Raw genomic sequence first — 27,014 nt, forward strand, 5'->3', positions numbered from 1 at the left:
ACCACTAACACCAACCCAGTCTGGTCCTGTGCTGTTTATGTCTGTGGCTACTGTAAGATAGCCTGGTTAAACCAAACAGAGACGCTGCATTCACCAGTGATCCCAATTGAACGCCGCATTCCGTCTGGTTTAACCAGGCTTAACTGTAGGCTAAATGTAAGAGCCCTGCGGGTCTCCCGTGATTTATCAGTATGGCCATGCCTGGCTAAAAACTTGCATCAGTTTTATGGCGCTTATGAGAGGAAAGAGGTTAATCGAATGGGTTAATGAAGCTTTTCATTGATACGTTCTCAAGGTCGCGTCGTCTTAGCTCGCCGTAATATCTCTGCTATTGTACAGTGGAGAAGGAAAGCACTTAGGCTCGTGACTGAAATGTTATGCCGGTCCTTTATCCACTCACCACCCCCACCATTCAGACCACATGCTACCACAGAAGCGTCCTTGTTGGGCCATGCGTATCTCTTTATGATATACTCAAGGTCAATCATAAACTAAGTGGTCATCTACAGTAGCGGCCATTTTGAATTTGAAAGCATCCTATTACTTAAGATGAGTGTTTGTGTGCTTGTGTTCAATTCTTACATGACCGAGGTCAATGGTAGGCTATACAAAGAAGGGCTCTGTAAAATCTGTTCTAACCTCAGGGGTCTTTCCTGGTTAAATAGGTTGAATAAATAAACAATATTATACAACATTATAATAAAGGGACTTTTTGTTGTGCTGCTTACAGTACTGTAGGTCTATTGAGGGGAGGGATTAGGACTGTTCTTGTGGAAAATCAGACCCGGTGAAGAAGAGTGTTCACTGTGGCCTTGTGTAATTACTAATGAACACTGCTATTTACCCAACCAACCCGATGGCTTCCACATCATTCATCTCATGATGCCCGCCATGCTAACTATAGCACCACGTACACACATCACAGCGCTTGAGCCACTATGTTGTTCTATTTTGAGCAAAATGGGTGGCATCTACAGTTGTGATGCTTTGAGTCTTTGTTAGTAGAGGATATTAGGTGAGCGATTTATTTCCTGGGATGTTTTGAGTGGAGTTCCTTGGCTTTATTACCAAGGTGAGATAGTAGGCTAAACAATGTTTTTTGCTCTTTTTTACTTATTCACCAAAGCATGCAGTTGTTTTGACTGACACGGTGGCTTTTTAACCGTTTGGAACATCTTTGTATTGAGATGTGTGGCGAGAAGGAGGATGTGCAGGTTTGGCGCAGTATGATTCTGGAAGTCACAGTGGCTGCATCTGTGTTGTTCACCTCCAGCCAAATAGCAGAATGACTCAGTCAACATGTATTGGGTTTGGGTGCTGTTAATGAATTAAACCGTGCTGTATGATTTCAGTATGTATTGTATTACAGTATTTATTGCTTTATAACATTGTATTTGCTGTAGGTTTTGTGGTCCTTTTTAGCTCATGTGGTAGAGCATGATGCTTATGACGCCAGGGTAGTGAGTTCGATTACTGGAACCACCTATACTTAAAATATATGCACACATGACTGTAAGCCGCTTTGGATAAAAGTGTCTGCTAAATGGCATATATTATTACATTTGATTATAAATATATTATTTTGTGTCAGCATAGTAATCATTGATTAACCTACTGGTCACAGATCAGTTTGTGCTGTCTGGTCAATTTGGCATGCCAATGACCATAGGAATTGGCTATACAGGACTGATCTGGGACCAGGCAAATCTTTGTCCTGTTTAGAGTAGTAAAAATATGGTGTTTAATCCAAACGTACATCCCCCACATGTCATGCTCCCCCCTAGCCATAGCCCTTGCATTACACAGAAGTGTAACGACTCATGGTGTAATCATAACAACATACAGGAACTCAAGTCCTTCTGCTCACCTGATCTAGAATTCCTTACAGTGAAGTGCTGGCCATTTTACCTGCCAAGAGAATTCTCGTCAGTTATAGTCACACCTGTGTACATTCCCCCTCAAGCAGCCACCAAGACGGCCATCAAGGAACTTCACTGGACGATATGCAAACTGTAAACCATATATCCTGAAGCTGCATTTATTGTAGCTGGGGATTTTAACCTAGAAAATTTGAGAACAAGTCTACCTAAATTCTTCCAGCATGTTGATTGCGCAACGTGCATGCGCAATACCCTCGACCACTGCTACTCTAACTTCCTCACGCATACAAAGCCCTACCACGCCCTCCGTTCGGCAAATCCGACCACGACACCATCTTGCTCCTTCCGTCTTATAGGCAGAAACTCAAACAGGGTATACCAGTGACAAGAACCATTCATCGCTGGTCCAACCAATCGTAAGCCACGCTTCAAGATTGTTTTGATCACGAGGACTGAAATATGTTCCGGTCAGCCTCAGAGAACAACATCGACCTTTACGCTGACACAGTGAGTACGTTTATAAAGAAGTGCATTGGAGATGTTGTACACCCTGTGACTATTAAAACCTACCCTAACCAGATGGCGGCATTCGTGCAAAACTGAAAGCGCGATCCACTGCATTTAACCATGGAAAGAGGTCTGGGAATATGTCTGAATATAAACAGTGTAGTTATTCCCCCTGCAAGGCAATAAAACAAGCAAAATGCCAGTACAGGGACAAGGTGGAGTCACAATTCAACGGCTCAGACATGAGATGTATGTGGTAGTGTCTACAGGAAATCACGGACTACAAAAAGAAATCCAACCTCGTCACTGACACTGATGTTTCGCTTCCAGTTTCGCTTTCACACCTTCTTTGTCCGCTTTGAGGATAATACAGCGCCACCATTGCGGCCTGCTAACAAGGACTGCACCCCTGCATTCCTTATTCTCCGTGGCTGATGTGAGTAAAACATTTAAACGTTTTAACCCTCGCAGGGCTGCTGGCCCAGACGACATCCCTAGCAGGGTCCTCAGAGCATGCGCAGTCCAGCTGGCTGGTGTGTTTACGGATATATTCAATCGCTCCCTATCCCAGTCTGTTGTCCCAACTTGATTCAAAATAGCTACCATTATTCCTGTACCCAAGAATGCAAAGATAACTGAACTAAATGACTAAATGACTACTTCTGTCATCATGAAGTGCTTTGAGAGACTGGTCAAGGATCATATCACCTCCACCTTACCGGCCACCCTAGACCGACTTCTGTTTGCATATCGCCCCCACAGGTCCACAGACGACACAATCGGCATCACACTGCACACTGCCCTGTCCCATCTGGACAAAAGGAATACCTATGTAAGAATGCTGTTCATTTACTACAGCTCAGCATTCAACACCATAGTACCCTCCAAGTTCATCATCAAGCTGGAGGTCCTGGGTCTCAACCCCGCCCTGTGCAATTGGGTCCTGGACTGTCTGACGGGCTATCCCCAGGTGGTGAAGGTACGAAACAACATATCAACTTCACTGACCCTAACACTGGGGCCCCACAAGGGTGTGTGTTCAGCCCCCTCCTGTACTCCCTGTTCACCCACGACTGCGTGGAAAGTTGGTGGAAAGTTTTAAGTTCCTCGGCGTACACATCACAGACAAACTGAAATGGTCCACTCACACAGACAGTGTTGTAAAGAAGGCGCAACAGAGCCTCTTCAACCTCAGCAGGCTGAATAAATTTGGTTTGTCACCCAAAACCCTGACAAACATTTACAGATTCACAATCGAGAGCATCCTTTTGGGCTGTATCACAGCCTGATACGGCAACTGCACCGCCCTCAACCGCAAGGCTCTCCAGAGGGTGGTGCGGTCTGTACAACGCATCACCGTGGGCAAACTACCTGCCCTCCATGACACCTACAGCACCCGATGTCACATCAAGGACATCAACCACCCGAACCACTGCCTGTTCACATCGCTACCATCCAGAAGGCGAGTTCAGTACAGGTGCATCAAAGCTGGGACCGAGAGACTGAAAAAAAGCTTCTCTCTCAAGGCCATTAGACTGCTAAACAGCAGTCACTAACTCAGAGAGGCTGCTGCCTACATTGAGACCCAATCACTGGCCACTTTAATAAATGGATCACTCTTCACTTTATACAATGCACTCCAAATAATGCCACTTTAATAATGTTTACATATCTTACATTACTCATATCACATATATATATATATACTGTATTTTATACCATCTATAGTACCTTGCCTATGCAGCTCGGCCATCGCTCATCCATATACGTACATGTACATATTCTCATTCACCCCTTTAGATTTGTGTGTATTCAGTAGTTGTTGGGAATTGTTAGATTACTTGTTAGATATTACCTCACTGTCGGAACTAGAAGCACAAGCATTTCACTACACTATTAACATCTGCTAACGATGTGTATGTGACAAATAAAATTTGATTTGATTTGAAGTGTCATTGTACGAAGGACTCTTCTGTAACGAGGGGTTTTGTTTAAGAACCGTGACGCTCGGTCTGAACAATAACACGCATTGCTTACGTTACGGTTTTGGAAGCATAAGGACCATACCTTTCATATTGGCGATAAATCACTTGATACACACCTTTATGGGGTTAGTGTTCCCACACGGCCATATCTCCAGGTTACAGCTCATGTTTACGGAAACCAACCGGAAGACCAAGGGACAACCTTAGCTATCGACATCTAGCATGTTCTGATCCCCTGTGTGGAATTGAAGAAGGCCACCAGAAATGTGTTGTCACGGAAAAATACTGTCGGCTGCAACTGTGACAAGGCCAGTTAAAACAGTGTAGAGTTTCGATTTTACAGTGTAGATTTTACAGTGTAGATTTTACAGTGTAGATTTTTACAATGTAGCTTTTACAGTGTAGTTTTTACAGTGTAGATCTTACAGTGTAGATTTTACAGTGTAGATTTTAAAGTGTAGATTTTACAGTGTAGATTTTACAACATAGCTTTTTCAGTGTAGATTTTACTGTGTAGATTTTACAGTGTAGATTTTGCAGTGTATATTTTGCAGGGTATATTTTGCCGTGTAGATTTTGCAGTGTAGATTTTACAGTGTAGATTTTGAAAGTAGATGGATTTATGTTTCTAGAACCGTAATGCCATTGAGAAATGATTCACGTTTAGATGGAGTATTTGGCTGACTTCTCTGCCAGAGCCAGTCTCCCTCTGAAATTAACATATAGGGTCCTTGGACCTTAAGGAGCAACGGTAGGCTCTTTAAGAGTACATCTTGGGCTACCTACCCCCATTCCCTTGAGTAGCACAGTCAGGCTAGGAAGGGTGTCACAGACAAACCTGCACCCCCAGCATATCACGTCAACCCATTCCCTTGCTTAATGGAACATGACAGAGGCACATTATCACAGATCGCACTCATTGCGTGACACATTCAATCTGGCCCCCAACAAAATGTTAAACGGCTGTTCCAGTTTGCGGCCGGTGGGGCCGATCCAAAGTGGACGAACACAGCTCAGATGATTTGCATAGTCTGACTGCTGTCTCGGGCGGTGGTTGAGAGCAGTGGAGCCCGAGCGGGATAGCCTGTGTGTGGTTTGGGTAAATAAACGCCCATGTCACACTATGGCATTCCCACCGCTCGTCTCAACATGCAAACAGCCCAAGGGGGTAGTGTGTTGACAACTAAAAATATGCTATAAACACTTCTGAGGTAGCTTCAAAAGGGTATTTAGACTTTAGCGTACCTCATTTGGTGTTCAGACATTCAGACATGTATAGAATTGCTTGGACGTTGTGTATGTCTGAGCCAATAAGATGTGGTAAAAAGTGTTTGAGGCCCTGAAGATTAAGGGGGTGAAAGCATTTACAGACACACACACACACACACACACACACACACACACACACACACACACACACACACACACACACACACACACACACACACACACACACACACACACACACACACCATTGCATTTTATCCCATGATTATCTCCCCCTGATTAGCGAGTTTCTGGGGGGGAACACATACCTTGACGGCGACGGCGGCAGGAATTGGTCACGTAACGCGCTCAACTAAGTGACACACGTCATAAACCTCCTCTGCTCTCCCCCTTAATAAACCCTCCCAGATTCATGTCATTAATGTCTGATGGCTGGGGGATTGTGGTCGCTTTTTACCAAGGAGGAGAGGAGAGCCCCCCTCAACTCCCATTCCCACCCACCACCACCCCCCTCACCGCCCCTTATCAACCCTGTCTCCCCCTCCCCTTCTTCTCCCAGCAGTAACACAATCCACCCCCCACCTTTCAGTGGAATGCTAGCCTGTTGGTGATGGTTAACAGGGGGATGGTAGTCGTAGTGTTGGTGGTGGTGGTAGTGGAACCAGTCAGGTTGTGTGTGTGGGATATGTTGGCACCCATGTGTTTCTAAACTTTGGAATCTGTCACTGACACCACTGGCAGTGGAGTAAGCAGGGCCTCCTAATGAGTTGAGAAGATCGCTCAACACACACACACACACACGCACACACACGCACACGCGCACATGCGCACACACACACACACATGCGCACACACACACACACAAGCATGCGCGTACACACACGTACACACTCGTACACACACTCGTACACACACACACACACACACACACACACACACACACACACACACACACACACACACACACACACACACACACACACACACACACACACACACACACACACACACACACACACACACACACACACACACATGCGCGTACACACACGCGTACACACTGTACACACACTGTACACACACTCACACACACACACACACACACACACACACACACACACACACACACACACACACACACACACACACACACACACACACACACACACACACACACACACACACACACACACACACACTAACTCACCCCTGGACATGTTGTAGCTCTTCTAATACAATGTCCATGTGGTGGAAGTCCAAACAAACAGAGCTTCCTGTTTCGGGGGGATCGGACTCTGCTATGAATGACTTGGCTTGGTCTGCTGGTTTCTGTCTCACTACAGACAAGCTGTGTTTCTGTGTGTCCATTTTGGATCCCGTTGTAGACCTGGCCATCGCTCAACGTTGGGGGGCATGCAGTTTATTGAATTAAAGTGGGGGCGACTCCTCAATATTTCTTGATTATGTATCCGTTCCTGTTGACTTCTGAGTCCATTTATCTTTTTTTTTATCCAAACAGGACAATGGGACCAAATTGATGACCACCTGCTCTATAAATCAAATTAGACCCTCACCACATATTCATATCGTGTGTGTGTGTGTGTGTGTGTGTGTGTGTGTGTGTGTGTGTGTGTGTGTGTGTGTGTGTGTGTGTGTGTGTGTGTGTGTGTGTGTGTGTGTGTGTGTGTGTGTGTGTGTGTGTGTGTGTGTGTGTGTGTGTGTGTGTGTGACACATCTGCAACTTATGATAAATGCAATAAAGCTTGATGCATGACACTTCGGTCATATTCAGTATAATTAGCCGTCGTCAATCTTCCCTGTTATTATGATGAATAGGTTTCTCACTGTCAATTTTATGGGACACAACGATCCAGTAATGAAAATGTGTAGTCTTGACACGCCAAGATTTTACAATCACTACACAAACTTTCCAGCTGATGTTGCGTCATCTAACCGGTTCAAATGTTGGCTTTCAGATCCTGCTTTCAGATCCTGCTTTAAGATCCTGCTTTCAGATCCTGCTTTCAGATCCTGCTTTCAGATCCTGCGTGTTCTCACTGCAATGTGCGCGTTTCTAGTTTTTTACCCCCATCTAATTAACTCCTAACTTTCTATGACCCAAAATGCGGTGGTATGTTTATTTTTCACCCAACTACAACTTTCACATGTCATAAATTTAGCTAGGAGGCATCCGCTTCTGTCCCCTCTGGTTGTGGTGCTACTAATTGCTCATGTGTTTAGCGTAATTGTTCATTTAGCGACATTAGCGACTAGTGAATGTTGGGCAGAGGGACCATGATTGGCTAGGCTGGGAGTAGCTCTTCCTTTCTCTTCCTCTTTATTTTAACAAGGACTGCTTTCGCCTGCCGGGACCCTTTCAATTTCCCTTTCACCCCTCCAGTGTCTTCCCCCTTTTCACACTGGAGGGGGGAGACAATGGAGAGGGGTCCCCTCCCCCTTCCTCTCCACGTCTCCCCCATTTCTCCCCCCTCTACCCTCGTAGGCGTCCTGATCGAGAGGCTCGGGGCTTTGGTTTGTCACAGCCATTCAGCTGAGACTGATTGTGATTGCGGCAGATGGGCTGGAGTTTGTCCCAAGCAGCCAGACCTCCCTCTCTCTCTCTCTCTCTCTCTCTCTCTCTCTCTCTCTCTCTCTCTCTCTCTCTCTCTCTCTCTCTCTCTCTCTCTTCCTTTCTCTCTCTCTCTCTCTCTCTCTCTCTCTCTCTCTTCCTCTCTCTTTCTCTCTCTCTCTCTCTCTCTCTCTCTCTCTCTCTGAAAAGAGCTCAGTCAGAAACATCTCAAGCCGAACTCCACTCACGTCCCTGAACCCCCCCCCCCACCCCCTCACTGCTGTCACCTACCCCTTCCCCATCTCTCCTCACCCCCCTTCATCTCCCTTCATCTCCCCAGAGGAAAGTGGCACCTTCAGAGCCAGCAGCCATCTCACCCTCCCTACACCCCCCCACCCCCCAACACATGTTAAACGTCCTGTAGCTTGAGCAGGAGAGAAGCGCTGAGGCACAGAAAGAGGAGGGACCTCGAGAGTGAGACAGAGAGAGAAAGAGAGAGAGACTGTGTGAGAGCGGCAGAGTATGTAACGCGAGTGCGAGCGAGAGAGGGGCAGAGAGGGAGAGACAGAGGAGAAAGTGAGAAACGGCGTTGAGAGGCAGCAGTGTGCATGTTGCCAGAGGGAGAGAGAGGGAGAGAGAACGAGAGAGGCACAGTGATAGAAACACACACGTGTGAGAGTGAGGACAGGCAGAGATTGTGTGTAGAGCAAGTCGGAGAGAGAGAAAGAGGGAGTGCAATAGAAAGAGAGAGGCTCAGAGAGAGGGAGAGTGTGAGAGAGAGAGAGAGGGAGAGGGTGATCGCTGTTCTGCTCAGTTGTCACACCGAGCAGAGGGCTGCATTGTGGATGTAAACTTTATCGTGGGTGGGATCAGTGGCTTGCAGCAGCTGCTGTGCAGTGCAGCGTGCAGCAGGATTACCATGTGAGTCAGCTGAAGACCGAACACCAGGATGCATCACCTCAGGCATGGTAAGGAGAACACCTAGACGCTCATAACACCGCCACTCTTTTCCTTTTAAGACAGGAGATGTCCCTTTAAGAGTGGCGATGTCCCTTTAAGACAGGAGATGTCCCTTTAAGAGTGGCGATGTCCCTTTAAGACAGGCGATGTCCCTTTAAGAGTGGTGATGTCCCTTTAAGACAGGAGATGTCCCTTTAAGAGTGGCGATGTCCCTTTAAGACAGGAGATGTCCCTTTAAGAGTGGCGATGTCCCTTTAAGACAGGCGATGTCCCTTTAAGAGTGGCGATGTCCCTTTAAGACAGGCGATGTCCCTTTAAGAGTGGCGATGTCCCTTTAAGACAGGCGATGTCCCTTTAAGAGTGGCGATGTCCCTTTAAGACAGGCGATGTCCCTTTAAGACATGGGACTTCAGCAGTATTTTTTCTCCGATTTTGTGGACTGGGGGCATCACGCTTCTGTATCAGGTGCATAGGCTTCTACGCGACCAGGTTATTATGTTGGGCTTAAAGGTGTTGTGTTTTCTTCCTGTTGTCATTTCATGCTGCCGTGAATTTCAGCCAGATGTGTCCTTTAAGTCACAAGGAGCCGCAAAGTTAAATGCAGTGTACTTGCGCCCTTGCTGCGTACGTGTCGTTGATTGTAGCGTTGTCATATTAGACCGGTTGTGCCTCTTTAAATCAGGGTCAGCTTGCTGTGAGCTGTGTTTGTCCAACTGGTCCAGATGAGCGTGTAGCCTAACGTTAGCTACATTTCTTATTTCAGGAATGAGGCTACTTACAGGAGATGATCCTGATTTGCAGGATCCCTTTATTAGCCAGTGCAGGGAAAAGGAAAGCAATTGTGTGCCCTGTTGCTAGTGGCAACGGCACGGGGGCCGGCCCTGTAAGGAGGCTTTAATTCTGATTGAGTGATAACGGAGGGAATATGTGCCCAATCGTTCACAGAGAGGTACAACAAGCTAGTCTGGGAGGTGTGTGTGTGTGTGTTGGAATGTATTTCGTCCCCTCTTAGCCATATTAAAGATTAGTATTAGTTTCCCCCAGCAGTGAGTCTGATCCTGCCATAGAAACAGCAGTAGTGGGGTATGGATTGTGCTCCCTTGCTGGGACTGTGTGTGTGCACATCATTACTGCTTTGGCTTGGGTGCCCCTGGCTCTCCCCCAGTGTGTGTGTGTGTGTGTGTGTGTGTGTGTGTGTGTGTGTGTGTGTGTGTGTGTGTGTGTGTGTGTGTGTGTGTGTGTGTGTGTGTGTGTGCCTGCGTTGTGGATGGATGTGGGGCTCCCGTAGACCACTACCCCTATTCCTCCATGACTGGTGAGGGGAGAGCTAGCTAGCTACATGTGCCAGCCCCACAGCAGTCACCGTATACGGGATGACAGTACTGCATGCACGCTCTTATCAACAGAAGCCTTAGCTGTCACTCAAACACCACTGACTTGAGCGACAGCTCCTATTTCTGTCTCGGTGATTATAGGAGTAAACAACGAGGCGACAGAAACACATCAACATGACAACACAGGACCTTAGGAGACATGCTTGTTGGTTTTTTTTTCTCCTGCCAAACTGTGTTATTCTGTCTCAAACAAACACACTTGCGTTGCGGTTAGACTATGTAATAGCATTGCAGTTTTACTCTGTTATTCTTTAACAACATATTTTTTAATCACAAGGGAGGCTATGATTGCCAATAATGATTCACTATAATGCTATATGGTTCAGGGTAAGTTGTCCCCAAGGCAGTGATACTTTACAGGCAGCCTGGGCCAGCTTCCGGCCAAGTGAAAGTGTTCACACTGGGCAGATGCGTTGCTGGTGCTGTACAGTTTGAGCCCAGCGTCCTGTGAAACATACCTGGGGATTAGTTTAAGAGGATTGCGAAGTGGAAGATGTGATTTGATGGAATTAAAGCGTCATGCTGCATGTGTCCCCGCGATGGATGAATGAAAACATTTTCTGAGTGACGTTATCTTTCTTCCTTCCATTCTACTCCCGTACAGAGTTTGATGTTAACGTATGTCATTAACTGTACTGTGTGATCTACGGTGTATGGAGCCAGTTTTTAAGTGTGTTGTTGTGTGAGAAATGTATTGTGGAGTCACTGGATTGGTTGTGTAAATGTCCTATTTGTTATAATCCCACGAAGAGTATACTTTCAGATGAAACCATATGAATGTTGAAAGTTGATCTTTTAGTGGAAGTACTGTCAAAGTTGTCATGGTATGATGGCACAACATATTATCCACTCACAATGTCCTGCCAACCACTTTGCATGTAATCCAAATGTCTACTTGGACAGTCAGATTGTTGACAGACAAGCCACTGCCAGTAAGCATACAGGGATCACAACCGGTTACTGCCATCCCCTCATCAAATATGATGCTTTTAGTCCTCTCTTTCTCTCTCTTCTCACTATCTTCTCTCCCACTCCCTCTCTCTCCCTCTCTTCCTTCCTTCCTTCCTTCCTTCCTTCCTTCCTTCCTTCTTCCTTCCTTCCTTCCTTCCTTCCTTCCTTCCTTCCTTCCTTCCTTCTCTCTCTCTCTCTCTGTCCCTCTCTCTCCCTCTTTTCCCTCTCTCTCTCTCTCTCTCTCTCTCTCTCTCTCCCTCTCTTCACTCTCTCTCCCTTTCTTCCCTCTCTCTCTCTCCCTCTCTTCACTCTCTCTCCCTTTCTTCCCTCTCTCTCTCTCTCTCTTTCCCTCTCTCCCCTCTCTCTCCCTCTCTCCCTGTCTTCCCTCTCTCCCTCTCTTCCCTCTCTCTCCCTCTCTTCCCTCTCCTCCCCCTCTCTCCCCTCCTTCCCCTCTTCCATTCATCGACCCAGCTAGCCTATTGGGTTCAGGTCAAAATGAATTACTGAGGAATGTTCTCCTGTTCAATGGCCAGCCCCAGTGTGTCCCAGCATGGGAGCATTTCCACCTCATTTGCAGCCAGACTCGTTTCATTTGGGAAGAGGACCCAATTCCCCAGAGGCCAGTCTATCTCCCGCTCTGTGCTGTTCAGCACTGGGGTTGGACACACTCGCACACATGCAAACACATACTTAAATGAGCATGAACAAGACTGCACGCACGCACGCACGCACACACACACACACACACACACACACACACACACACACACACACACACACACACACACACACACACACACACACACACACACACACACACACACACACACACACACACACACACACACACACACACACGCGCGCGCACACGAACACGCACACACACAGTAGGGAGACCCAGAGGCGCCCATAAAGTAGTAATGATGTGTGAGGCCTGAGTGTGAGGCCTGAGTGTGAGGCCTGAGTGTGAGGCCTGAGTTCCTCTCCCCTCTCTAACCCCTGGCTCTGTTTAGACAGTCTGTACTGCTGCTGACGACCACTCACATCAATTAGGAGCAGCAGTGAATGCATTCCTCCCATAGTCCCGCTACACATTTATCTTGCTAAGAACAGCACGTGGGAAACTCTAAAAACAGCAGAGGTCTTTGGAGGGCTCCCCGACATGGGACAAGCCAGTATGAGCCTGTTTCGGTCTGAGTCTGTCTAAGTTTCCCTGTTGAAAATGGGGCAAGGCAAATGCCTTGTCTCTGATGGATAGCTCATTTTGAGATTAGCAAGATTTCAGCTTGGCAGCTGTGTAGGCTATATGAATGCATTTGTTCTATAGTTGCAGCGACTCTGCTTGTTTTCGATTGCCAACATAGTTTCAAATGTGAAAGACGTATTTCAAATGTGAAAGACTGTTAAATCCTTGTCATGTTGTGGCTGACGGCCTTCTGAATCTAGTGTCCCACTCAAAAGCAACATTAAAAGTTAATACCCCAACACCATTTATAGGCAATAAAAGGGTTTTATGTGGTAACTGTCAATGGATGGTGTTGGTGGAATCTGATTACTCCTTTGCCTTTAGAGACAAAGTACAATATTACCCTGTTAAATTATGCCATTAAAACGCCACATTCCTGTGGTTTAAAATTGCTGGGTTCGCTCTACGGGAGTTCTCCAAGGTGAAAATGTTAGCAGGACATTATTCCAGTCGCTAACTGCTGAATTGCAAAGTTTGCCAATCAGGTTTGGCCCACAAAATAAAGCCATGGATTATATTTCTCATCAGAGTCTTTATGCAATGACAGATTCTTGGAACACAGGCTTGTAGAACTCTAGTTGTTGTGCCTCTTTAAATATAACCTTACTCTTTAATCGTGTTGGCATCTATCCCTTTGATACATGTGTCCACTAAGGATTAAGTTTAAGAGATAAAACCGGTGGACATAAAAGTTATTTGGAAGCACCCCAGATTGGATTTAGTTTTAAGACTTTAAGACTAGTTTTAAGCAGTAGGCTTTCAGCAGTAACTGGGTCATAACTTTCACATGCAAACTATTTTGTGAGAAGATTGATGTGTCTGCCGTCATTTGAGAGTTTTTTTTTTTGTTGCCATCAAAGCTTCATACTTTATCCCACAAAAAATGTGATGAGAAAAAGCTACGATGTGAACGGTATACAGTTGCAGCCTCACAGTCCAACCAAGGTGCGTGGATGGAGAAAACGACAGGATGTGTGACATTTTGAAGAAAATCCTTTCTTTATTGTTAAAACCTGGAAACATACGCCTCCACCATGATTCTTAACCAAAGACAGGTGTCAAACCATTCTAGTAACATCTCGATTGACCTTCTCACACGTTTTAAAGCCCTTTTCGGAAACAAAACCATTTATGACGTTTGTTATGGAATGAACTGGAGCGTCTTTATCAAGCCTCTCAGTTGGAGTGCTGATCTAGGATCCGGTTCCCCCTGTCAATGTCATCTTATTCATTGTGACATCAAATGCGGAGCTGATCCTAAATCAGCACTTTGAGTCACATGGCTTCAGATTGAGGTGAACCCGAGCCTGGGGAATGTCAACAAACTTCATCTCCCCTCTATCCCAATCGTAAATCACAGGATAATTGTGGGAGAAACAAGCAGACCTCATCCACTTGCCGTTTCTCTACTTTTTATTTGGCTCTGTGGGGTCAGAATTGGAATGGCTGCTGGTACCTGGTGCTCTCTTACATAGAGACATAGATGTAGGTGTGTGTGTGTGTCCACATCGGTATGTGTGTGTCAGTGTGTGACATAGCTAACACGTTGTAATGGCCTCGCCGGGGAGACCGGGGACCCTTGAGAGAACGAGTGCCAGTGTTTACCCGTACCTTTGTGTCTATTCTAGAGGGATGACTTGTTTGTCTGCTGCTGTAAAAGGGGGCAGTGTTTGCGCTGCCTCTGAAACGATGGTCGACGGCTTCCCATTCACAATGAGTAAAAAGGGACCAGTGGTGGCCTTTAAAACTAGCCCGGATGAGTCAGCAGTAACAGCCATAATGGGGTATGGAGTGTGTGTGTGTGTGTGTGTGTGTGTGTGTGTGTGTGTGTGTGTGTGTGTGTGTGTGTGTGTGTGTGTGTGTGTGTGTGTGTGTGTGTGTGTGTGTGTGTGTGAGGCTTAAGAGTGAGTCCCCCCATATTGAGAGGCAGTCAGTGCATTTGAAGGGCCTGCTGCAGAGCGCATGAAAAGCTTGTGTGGTTTGATATAGATGGTGAAAGTGCCCTATAGTGTGTATGTTTGTGTGCATGCATGCATACGTGTGTGTATGTACACACAGTCACGTGCGCATTCGTGCACGTCTGCGTCTGGTTCCAACACTGAACACCTGCAGTGGTTTGTGATGATTCACATTCTCCATTCACCGTGCCCGAGCAGACTATCTGTGAACTGTCTGTGAACATTCTGTCTGTGAACTGTCTGTGAATATTCTGTCTGTGAACTGTCGGTGAACATTCTGTCTGTGAACTGTCTGTGAACATTCTGTCTGTGAACTGTCTGTGAACATTCTGTCTGTGAACTGTCTGTGAACATTCTGTCTGTGAACTGTCTGTGAACATTCTGTCTGTGAACTGTCTTGTGATGGCGGGGCATCGGAGGCCATTTCAGAGAACATCTGTTCCATCGGAGTGTTTCGTTCCGTCTGAGGTGGAATGCGTCTGACTGTGGCTGACGTGGTTTAGAAACAATCGAGGTCAGCCGTGACATGGCCCAATGAGAAAACGTTTAGAGAGACGGGGGTGGGGGGCGGGGGGGGGGGATCCTTGCTCGCTAGGAACGTTCTTAACCATGTCAGACACAAGGCTTCAGAGCTAAATTCGCCATAGCTGTCATTGGACAGAGCATTCGTGGTTTGTGTGACTGTTACTGATCGTTGACGAGTAATATGAGCTAAAGATCCTTGGGTTTTCTTAATTGTGTGGAAATAAATGTGTGATAAATGTATTGTAATTTCAGAAGATAAGGCAATTGGCAAAGCATATAATATGTGAGCATCATTCCGTTTGAACTTTTCCTACTGTAAAATATGTCTCTGCCTCTGAAAAAGTTCATGGTTCGTTCACTGGCTGTTCTCTATCAAGGCTTTCCATAATTTATAAAGCGTTATAATGTCGTAAAAGATGGAGCCATTCTTATCCAAAACAACGCTTTTGCGTTCTTTGTGTGTTTCCAAAGAAACCTCATCATGTTTCATGTCTTCCATTATTGACACATGCGGTGTGGTAACACTCATTGGCCCGCTGACCTCTTCATTTCATGGGTGTGTGTGAGGTGATAACATATGGCTCCAGCCTCCCGCTGCTCTCCCGTGTAGCCCAGGTCTGGACAGGGTACCAGAGGTCAGAAACCCTCAGATGTTGGTGGTAGGTGTAGAAGCCTCCCTCTGCATCTCAGTGCTAAGGGGGAATGTTTTCTAGTGACATAGCTGTAACTGCATACCATACATGTGTGTAGATGCACGTGCATACACACGCACGCACGCACACAGACACACACACACGCACGCACACACAGACACACGCACACACTCACAAGCACGTGCACACACATGTACACACACGCGCACATGCACACACACACGCACATGCACACACACACAAAGGGGCATTAGCCATTATTGCTTTCTAATGGATGCTACAACTTAATAAGCGCCTGAACAAACTCATTGGCCTGACGCTCCCTGGAGGGAGATATGGCATTGGAATCACAGAGAGGGTTGCATAACCGTGGGATAGACGGATTAAGAAAATGGCCAAAAAGAGAGCCAACCGGCAAGGTCTTTCCAAACACACACGGACGCATGTTTAGTCACACGTGCACACACACACACACACACCAGATTTGTTCATCTGCAGAGTTAAAACTCAGCGTGGAGCTAGCCAGCGCAAAGACATAAATGCATGGGGACTCATCATCATCCAAACATTTATGCTTCCCATCCACTTCACTCTGTGTACATTTGCGGTTTACTCAGATTGAGATAATGTCATGGTTTAGATGTTCCGTTTGCTTATGTAAGCCTTGTATTAACACTATTGGAGGGCTATTTTATTCAGGCGTCCTTTTCCCAGAGTGGTGTGTTTAGAGTATAGACTGTGAGAGCTGATGTTGCTGAAGAAGAGTTTTCATTATTATGTAGTGGATGGTGAGGTCAATTTCCTGTTTTAGCCAAATTCTTCCCAGGCATGACTATTTGTAGCATACAGTGGGGCAAAAAAGTATTTAGTCAGCCACCAATTGTGCAAGTTCTCCCACTTAAAAAGATGAGAGAGGCCTGTAATGTCCGCCATAGGTACACTTCAACTATGACAGACAAAATGAGGGAAAAAAATCCAGAAAATCACATTGTAGGATTTTTTTACGAATTTATTTGCAAATTATGGTGGAAAATAAGTATTTGGTCAATAACAAAAGTTTATCTCAATACTTTGTTATATACCCTTTGTTGGCAATGACAGAGGTCAAACGTTTTCTGTAAGTCTTCACAAGGTTTCCACACACTGTTGCTGGTATTTTGGCCCATTCTTCCATGCAGATCTCCTCTAGAGCAGTGATGTTTTGGGGCTGTTGCTGGGCAACACGGACTTTCAACTCCCTCCAAAGATTTTCTATGGGGTTGAGATCTGGAGACTGGCTAGGCCACTCCAGGACCTTGAAATGCTTCTTACGAAGCCACTCCTTCATTGCCCGGGTGGTGTGTTTGGGATCATTGTCATGCTGAAAGACCCAGCCACGTTTCATCTTCAATGTCCTTGCTGATGGAAGGAGGTTTTCACTCAAAATCTCACGATACATGGCCCCATTCATTCTTTCCTTTACATGGATCAGTCGTCCTGGTCCCTTTGCAGAAAAACAGCCCCAAAGCATGATGTTTCCACCCCCATGCTTCACAGTAGGTATGGTGTTCTTTGGATGCAACTCAGCATTCTTTGTCCTCCCAAACACGACGAGTTGAGTTTTTACCAAAACGTTCAATTTTGGTTTCATCTGACCATATGACATTCTCCCAATCTTCTTCTGGATCATCCAAATGCTCTCGAGCAAACTTCAGAGGGCCTGGACATGTACTGGCTTAAGCAGGGGGACACATCTGGCACTGCAGGATTTGAGTCCCTGGCGGCGTTGTGTGTTACTGATGGTAGGCTTTGTTACTTTGGTCCCAGCTCTCTGCAGGTCATTCACTAGGTCCCCCCATGTGGTTCTGGGATTTTTGCTCACCGTTCTTGTGATCATTTTGACCCCACGGGGTGAGATCTTGCGTGGAGCCCCAGATCGAGGGAGATTATCAGTGGTCTTGTATGTCTTCCATTTCCTAATAATTGCTCCCACAGTTGATTTCTTCAAACCAAGCTGCTTACCTATTGCAGATTCAGTCTTCCCAGCCTGGTGCAGGTCTACAATTTTGTTTCTGGTGTCCTTTAACAGCATTTTGGTCTTGGCAATAGTGGAGTTTGGAGTGTGACTGTTTGAAGTTGTAGACAGGTGTTAAAATGTGATTTTCTGGATTTTTTTTTCTCATTTTGTCTGTTATAGTTGAAGTGTACCTATGACGAACATTACAGGGCTCTCTCATCTTTTTAAGTGGGAGAACATCTTTTTAAGTGGGAGCACAATTGGTGGCTGACTAAATACTTTTTTTGCCCCACTGTATATCCATGGACAATGTCTTATTGTCACAGCAGTGAAATATGTTGTTTTACAGGGTCAGCCATAGTAGTATGGCATCCCTGCAGCAAATTAGGGTTAAGTGCCTTGCTCCATGGCACATTGACAGGTTTCCACCTTGTCTGCTCGGGTATTTGAACCTTACGGTTACTGGCCCAGTGTTCTAAACGCTAGGCTACCTGCCACAGTATGTCATTTTCTCATTGCCACAACGCTACTGCATATGTAACAATGGTTTTGATAGGACAGAGAGGTAGGTTTGGCTTGCCAGTGTATGAATGTATGGTTTGGTATACAGAGTAACCCTAAGCATTATGAGTAAGGATAACTTTTTTCCTCATCAGGCAAACTTAGACTTGTCAAAAATAGACTTGAACCAGACAACCTCACACAAGGGCCAATGGTTGACAATGGAGCAATCATAAGGATAAAAGAAAAAAACGCAACAAAACGAGCTGCCTCCCACAATGCAGTTCAAAGCGTGTCTGGGGGGCGAACGTGTCAGCTCAGGTTGGCAAATAACATCTCCCGGAGAATGATTGATCCTCCTGCCCCTCGCCAGATCATGTCTTTGCAGGCGCGTATGCTCCGACGCCGCGCTCCTTTGTCTCCGCGTGACGACGACAACAATCTGGAGATGGGGAAGATTGGTTGGCCTGGAGAATGTGGGAGAATATATGGGGAAACAGGGCTGATTTGATCTGTGTTCATACACACCCCTTTCCTCGCCTGGCCTTGGCACATTCTAGTCTGTCATATGAAACCTAAAGGAAGGTGATGTTGTTGTGATGGTGCACGAATAACAACATCCCAATGAGGAAAAGACCAATACAGTATTGTGTGGGTGGGTGGACAACTGACAGCTGATCCTGGGTCAGAACTAGATGTTCAGAAACATATGGATCCTTATTCATAAGGGCCAAGGACCAGGGAGGGCCAAGCTCTGCCCCCAGGCTGACACCACGGGCCCCAGCCCTGCCCGTGGTGTCAGCCTGGGGGCAGAGCTTGGCCCTCCCTGGTCCTTGGCCCGTTGCCCTTCGCAGCAGCAGCTTGTGCGAGGCGTGGGAAGCAGTGGGGCGTCCGCGGGGGGGCGTGGGGGTGTTAGGTTGTTGGGCCTGCTTCACTGAAGCGTGGAGCTAGTCAGGCTGCGTTCCTTCTCTCCACTGCCCCAACTGCTCGTGGTGGATATATTGTGGGCAGACTGTGGGCACAGACTGAGCACTGGTGCGGGCAGTGCCAGGTGATTCCAGGTCACTGGGAACTGCTGGAGGCCAGCGAGGTGCCAACCCCGATCTGTCTGCCCGTCGCTGCCGTTGGAATGCACTTGCTTCCGAAGCCCCCTAACCGTGTTCAAAGAGCAGGGGGGGGGGGGAGGCAGGGATGAAGGGAGGAGGGTTTGGATGCAGCTGGGGTTTCAATTAAATATGGAGATGAAAAGGTTCACAAACACATGGTCAACTGTGGACAGCTAGCAGTCTGAGCATACAGCATGCTTCCTTTCCGCCTGTGTTTGATCAAACATGGGATCAGAGTATTGGAAAACACATCTTGGCCATGTTCCAATTCCGTAGTACTATACCATTTAATTAGAACACATGCCCAGTACATTCTGGTAAGTGGTACTGCATGCTTGTGCGACATATTGGAACACTGCCTTATTTATTTATAACCATCATCACAGCTCAAGGAGAATGAGTTCTGATATCTGGAATGTTTGTCATTATAGCTTTAAGGACGGACTCTCATTCTGTGTCTCTTTGAGGGGTAGGTTTACACAGCTGGTCATGGACAGGCTAGCCTAGCCGTTCCCAGAGAAACAGATCAGCAGAATGGGCTAACTTGGTGGTGGTTGGAATGCAGATGCCACATGATGTCGGGATCAAATATGCTTAATGGGTTGTCTATTACTCCGGCGGTCTTTTTCCACCCCCTTACTTACATGATCCTATTCAAATACCACCCCTCCACATTCTCAGGGCTGAACTTGGAGTCAAATGTTGCCATGTTGAGGTACTGTTTTGACTGCCTGTTAAAAATGTACCAATTACTGTAATTATGTTTTACACAGAATGTAAAAATGGCTTTATTTTTGGCAATGATTTTCGCAACGGGCGCAGTTAGCTTTCCTGCCCCCTGTAGCATGTCTGTGAATAAGTGGCCTGAAACTTAACCCCTTACATGTCGAGCTCGCAGACCTAACAAAGGCTTGCTTAATAAACAACAGGTGTAGATTACCAGGCAAATGCTTACTTCCCTACAATGCAGAGAGAGAAAAGATATGAGTGATAAAAAGATAACAACACAAAGAATAAATACACAATGAGTAACGATAACTTGGTACCAGAACCGAGTCCATGTGCAGGGGTACGAGGTCATTGAGGTAGATATGTATATGGGTAGGGGTAAGGTTACTAGGCAACAGGAGAGATAATAAACAGTAGCAGCAGGGTGATGAGTTGCCAGTTAGGAAAACAGTGTAGACGTGGTGACGAGTTACAGAAGTTCAGGAGTTTCTCACAAGGTGACACAGCACACACACGCATGCACGCACGCACGCACGCACACACACACACACACACACACACACACACACACACACACACACACACACACACACACACACACACACACACACACAGTAACTGGAATGGTTACTAAGAGGACTGCGCAACTGGAGTGTGAGTGTGTTGCCGTGTGTTTCAGGTGTAGCGTGTAGGATCACATGGGCACAGATTTCTCACAGCTCAGTCACGATACTGTGTGTGTCTGTGTGTGTGTGTGTGTGCACGTTTGTTTGCTCGTGTGTGTGTGTGTTTTAATAGGGAAGGTCAACTTACACTCAGATTCACTGCATCAACTTCAGGTCGGATTCACCGCATCAATGTTTGTCAATCAGTGCCAAGACTTTGTGTAATTGAATTTGTCTCTCTTTCCCTTTCCTCACACACTGCAGTTGGATGACAAAACAAACCAGAACTTTCTTATTTTGCGCTGGAGAGTATTGTCCTACAAACTACTAATTCAATGGGGACTTCACCATCCATATTCATCTACTATATCCATATTCATCTACTATAGCTACTACCTTGGCAGTCTTTTTAACACAGGACTTTCCCCAGGTGAGTCAAAGAAGAAACTCATTGTTGGAGTCTCAGCGCAATTCCAATGCTGTGAAATTGCCCTATTTCTAATACTAAGAGTTATTTTGTAGGCTAACAATGGTGGCTGGTGGGCAATGAAACCACAGCATTACAGTACCTCTTCTTGTTTCTTGCCTTTGGATATGTTGCTAATATGGAAGGTATGCCTGGCCTAAAGGAGTTGTCTGTTGCTTCCAGACAGGTAGCTACAGTAATATGATATACTAAGCGTTGTTTTGTGGGGTAGCAATATGATGGTGGCTGGCTGGCATTGAAACCGCAGCAGGACAATTCCTCTTGTCTGTAGCTTTCAAACATGTTACAGTATGTTGTTAATATGAAAGGCATGCCTGGCCGAGAGAACTGTTAGTCAGTCAGGCAGTGATACCTTGGGAAAAGCTCTAAAGAGGCCATCGTTATCAGTGCCAGCACATTACGCGCCACTTTCTCTCATTAGCAAAATGATTGAGCTCGCGTGAGATTGGGGGGCTTGTCTGTTCTACAGTTTTCATAGAAATAGAATGCTAGACACTGTATCTCTATGACTGAGTGGATGTTTATGGTTGTCAAAGTGGAATGCTTTTCGTGCTTTTTGTGTGTTATTTTTGTCAAGGCGTAGGCTAGTGTGTCTCTGTTTAGTGTGTAGTGCCTAGTTGCTGTCCCCTATATCCTTTCTGTTTGTTGTTTGTTGACATGTTGGTAAACCACAGTGCTGTTAGCTAGTTGTTTGGCAGAACACAGTGTGTGGAGCACTGACAGAGAGAGCTGACAGACCTGCCTGACTGTGTCCCAATGAAAAACCATCAGCTATTCACATGGTTCTTGTTCTCTCTCTCTCTCTTTCTCTCTTTCTCTCTCTCTCTCTCTCTCTCTCTGTGTTCAGGGAGAAACTGGCCGTGGCTCGCCTGCAGAGGGAAGTCGCACGAAGCAAAAGCGAAGGAACAATGGTACTGTTGATGCTCTGTCTTACACACAGACACACACACATTATCAGTCTTAAACCCACAGCCCACAGTTGTAGGCATGCCAGTCCTGCTCGGTCATCAACCAAGGTCACTGCACTGCTAACTTTCCTCAACCAAAAACATATATTTACGTTGGGCCTTGCAGCACTATTCCGGGTGGCAATTCTAGGTCTTGCTCCCATCACCATGGTATTATCAACCCATATTATGGCTCATTAGTGCTGCAGATTTCAGGGATGACGTCAAATGTAGGGCTTAAACACACACGCACACACAGACACACACACAGACACACACAGCGGTTGTATAACAAGGGGAAAGCAGACCAGGGAGCCAGTCGTGCTGACGCAGAGGGCGTGAGGTAGGGTTCGCAGAGAGTGGACTGACAGTGTGACAGAGCAGATACCAGCTGACCACGGTCTCTAGAGCGACAGCCAGGCCTTGGACTCAGCTGTTTAGAACCGCAGTAAAGCCCCAAATATCTTCATAAAAGAGCGCTATGGCAGCAATCCTAAAGCAGACTTGAGATTTACATACTCTAGGATCACCATATCTACAATGCTTTTTCATGGTGGTTAGTGGTCGCGAGTTCCAGCATTCTAGAAGTCCGCCTGAGAATACCGAGTTAACAGCCTGGGCTCGTAACACTAAAATACAGTAGAACAGACATGGATATGAACAACACTATATACTGTATAGAGTGGCAAGCATACGCATCATGACAATGGCCGCATACTGTACATAGCCTTCTTTGTATAGATGGTCCTGTATGGCTCAGTTGGTAGAGCATGGTGCTTTCCCTGCCAGGGTTGTGGGTTTGATTCCCACATGGGACCAGTATGAAAAGGTATGCACTTATTGCTGTAAGTTGCTCTGGATAAAAACATCCGCTAAATGACGATGCCGATGGTAAGACAAATGTTTCCTGGAAGCACCACATGGAGTCTTTGGAAAGGACTTGGATGTTAGTTTGTGACTGTGAAGAACGACCTACCCAGTGTATTGATTTCTGCATTGCGCTTCCTGAGGCATGCTGTAGCTGTCTGCAAGGTCAGACGTGACCATGCAATCAGAGTCACATGTGTCTTAACACAGTGCAGGCTCTCGCTGTTGAGGCTCACTGTAGCAAATTCCATACAGTCCCAGCACAAGAGAAGGAAGTTCCCACATAGCTCTTATCTCAGGCTCCATTGGGAAACTCTGTGTGTCAGCACCTCGTCCTGTAGTCAGTCAGACTAAGAGACTGATTAGCCTCTGACCTTAGTGAAGAGCTAGGAGGGAAATATCTACTGCCTGGCTGTGCAACGCTTTCTCTGAGTACTGCTTCTTCGAGTCATGAGAGTAGATGCCATGCTAATTACAACTCCGGGTGTGTTTGTGAGGAAAGGGGGGTGGAGGAGGGATGAGTTATCTATGCCAGACAGGAGGAGGAGAAGGGAGTGGTAAAAGAAGAATGTGGGGTGTGTGTGTGTGTCTCTCTGAGCTCCATTTTGAAATTGGGATTATCCCTCCTCTCACACACACACATGCCTGGGAGATGCTCCTCTCCTCTGGGAGCTCAGGCATGGTCTTTAGGGTCTTTAATAGAAATCAAACAAGAGGGCTGCATCTGGGAGATAATTGTTAATGTGATGGCAAGGTGAAATAGAGAGTAACCTCCTCACACACACAGACAAGTAATGATAATCAGATACCAACACAGACACATACACAGCCTCCAGAAGACGACAGATTAAATGCTGTAGACTTTGAAGTGTGCATCTCTGACCCTCCTCTTTAACTAGTTATGCTCTCTTCTCTGTGGCGGGAGGGAGGGAGGGAGGGTTTTGATTTTGTAATACAACACTCAATGTTACTACAACTGAGTAACAAGTCTTAACTTTAGCTAGTGTTTTAAATTGGGGGGTACAGTTGCGCAAAACCATGGCAACTGCCAATGACATGGGCCTTAGACTTCTGTATCATTCTTCATTGGGCATTTAACGTTTGTTATCAGAACTTAAACTGCAGGAGTTTGTAAAAAAGCAATACATATCTATCAAGTGTCTCAGAGTAGGAGTGGTGATCTAGGATCAGTTTCTCACCCTATTCAAATCAGCACTCCTAATCAGAGACACTTGATAGATATGGCCCCTGGTCTTCTAAATGAGAATTGTGGTTAAGATACTGAGTCCCTATATGATAGACATGACTTATATGCATTGGTTTATTGGTTATAAGGAGATGTTGTTATAGCCATACCTGCCAGGCCTTGAAAGTGCTGTGTACTGCTTAAACATTATCTTAAGCCCTGCGGGGTGTTTAATCAGCCAGCCCCACCCAGCCACCTTCCGTTCAAACTCAGCCAGGAAGAAAAACACTGGATCCCCCACAAAGTATTTGATGATGAGCTCTGGTAACTGGTCGTGTTTATACTCAGAGAAGGCAGAACACAGACCCAGTCACTCCAACAAGCGTGGCCTGTCTTTCTCCAGTCAAACCCTCTCATTCAGTACCAGTTGCTGCTGTGGGTTTCCCCTGGAATTCAGAATTCTGGAATTCTTCACACCGACGCCAGCCCAGAGAGAGAGAGAGGAGTATTTGGGCTGGCTGGCTGGCTGGCTGGGGAGGGAGGGAGGGAGAGAGGGAGAGAGCGAGAGGGGGAGGGAGAGGGGGGAGAGAGAGAGAAGTTTTTTTTTAAATGTGTGGCTTCTGAGGTCGCTAGGTGCTGCGGCTGAGATTATGACCACTGGAAGCGGCTGTCTAAACAACGTGGGAAAATAAACGCTGCACTTTGTGTGAAACACCCTTTTTTGTCCGAGGCACACCATGGTATCACAGCTTAATAGACCCATCATGAAGTGTAGATGCGTACAGCTTGCATGCACAGACACATTCACACACGTGCAAGTCTACACACACACACACACACACACACACACACACACACACACACACACACACACACACACACACTTTATTTCTCCTTCCTTGATTACTGCATGCGATTCGCTAACGCTTGAATGAAACTCAGGCGAAAGGGATTGAAACATTCTCTCATCAGCATCTCATTCGAGGCTATTCAGCAGTCTCATTTACTCCAAAGGATCCAAATGCACCAGTTGTAATTCATGGGGGAACATGCACTTAAGATAAACGGGGTACTGTTACAAATCTGAGTCTTAAAAGAGATCTGGACAAACACACAGTGCAGTAGGCCAAATGGATGATGAACCAAGAAAGTGTGCCTATGCATTCTAGCTATAAGCTCTCCATTAGTGGGAAAAGAGAGAAAGGGATTGCATAGTGAGTTGAATCAATAGAAATAGCATTACTTATATTCTAGAATTGTGCTAGTATAATGGCCTACTTCCATTCTATAGTATATTCCTTGTATGTCTATGGTTGAAGTCTGTGTGGTGGACTGAGGTCTGTGTGGAGACAGCATGGAGATGCCTTTGACAGCTGTTTGGAGGATCTTTGTCACTGGTGAGGGACTGGGGACCGAGGGGACCACTGGGAACTCAGGTGCTGTCTCTACAGATTGGTGCTTATCAGCCATGTGTCGGGAGAGAGGGATCCCAGTGATGGCTGTCACCCCTCGTCACCCATCTCAATGTGCGAAACCACCATGGGGAGCATCACTGGGATCCCTCTCTCCCATAGTGGTTTCACTCATTGAGATGGGTGACAGCCAAGCTTAAATCGCATCTCCACAGAGCCAGCAGTCTCTGGACAGAGCACGTGTGGTGGGGTGGGGGGGTTGGGTGTGTGTGTGTGCTTACGTTTCTGCGCACGCGTGTGTGTGCCTTACGTTTCTGTGTGTGTGTGTGTGTGTGTGTGTGTGTGTGTGTGTGTGTGCCTCTTTTTTTCTCTCTCTCTTTTTCTTTCTCTCTCTCTCTTTCTCTTTCTATCTCTCTCTTTCTCTTTCTCTGTGTGGATGGACAGGGTGTGGGTCCCTTGGCAATGATAAATGGGCCACTCATACGGTTTACCATATCCCGGGGTTTGTGTATACTGTACATCCGGAGTGGCTGCCTACGTGAGAGCAATAGCCAGGCTCTAACATAATGGTTTGCCCTGCATGATAATTGAATTTATGGACTCCCTAGGGACCTGTGGGGCAGTGATTTCTAGGGAATAGCATGAGGTTCAGTTTACACCATCCTCTGTATTTTGAAGATAAGTATTATTTTAGCAAATGGCCATGTTCAAAAATATAATCATATTTGATATTGCAATTTAAATATGGATTTTAATGGTAATTGTTCTCTGCTCAATGTAGCAAAGGCAGAGCTACTACTAAGAACCTGCCTGAAATTAAATTGTTATTTAGAAAATGTATTATTTCAGTGCAATTAGGCTAAGAGAGTAAAGGCACTTCAGGCAAACATGCTACATGATCTGCTACATGATCTGTTACATGACATGCTACATGATCTGCTACATGACATGCTACATGATCTGCTACATGACATGCTACATGACATGCTACATGATCTGCTATATGACATGCTACATGACATGCTACATGATCTGCTACATGATGACATGCGACATGACATGCTACATGATCTGCTACATGATGACATGCGACATGACATGCTACATGATCTACTACATGACATGCTACATGACATGCTACATGATCTGCTACATGATGACATGCGACATGACATGCTACATGATCTGCTACATGATGACATGCTACATGACATGCTACATGACATGCTACATGATGACATGCGACATGACATGCTACATGAT

The 27,014-nt window shown here is 46.1% G+C and overlaps 1 protein-coding gene across 3 annotated transcripts in view; it reads left to right on the forward strand.

The window, feature by feature from the left end:
• Positions 1-27,014, forward strand: part of LOC135542580 (nck-associated protein 5-like) — a 188,791-nt gene that overhangs the window by 64,570 nt on the left and 97,207 nt on the right. For 2 of the 3 annotated variants that reach the window (XM_064969668.1, XM_064969670.1), the window contains one exon: positions 22,187-22,250. In XM_064969668.1, the coding sequence (XP_064825740.1) occupies positions 22,187-22,250 (64 nt within the window). Of the gene's footprint in view, positions 1-8,669; positions 9,137-22,186; positions 22,251-27,014 lie in introns of those variants that run through there. The other variant, XM_064969669.1, reaches the window with a different exon arrangement.

The sequence above is a fragment of the Oncorhynchus masou genome, chromosome 6 (assembly GCF_036934945.1).
Source record: "Oncorhynchus masou masou isolate Uvic2021 chromosome 6, UVic_Omas_1.1, whole genome shotgun sequence".
Lineage (NCBI taxonomy): Eukaryota > Metazoa > Chordata > Actinopteri > Salmoniformes > Salmonidae > Oncorhynchus > Oncorhynchus masou.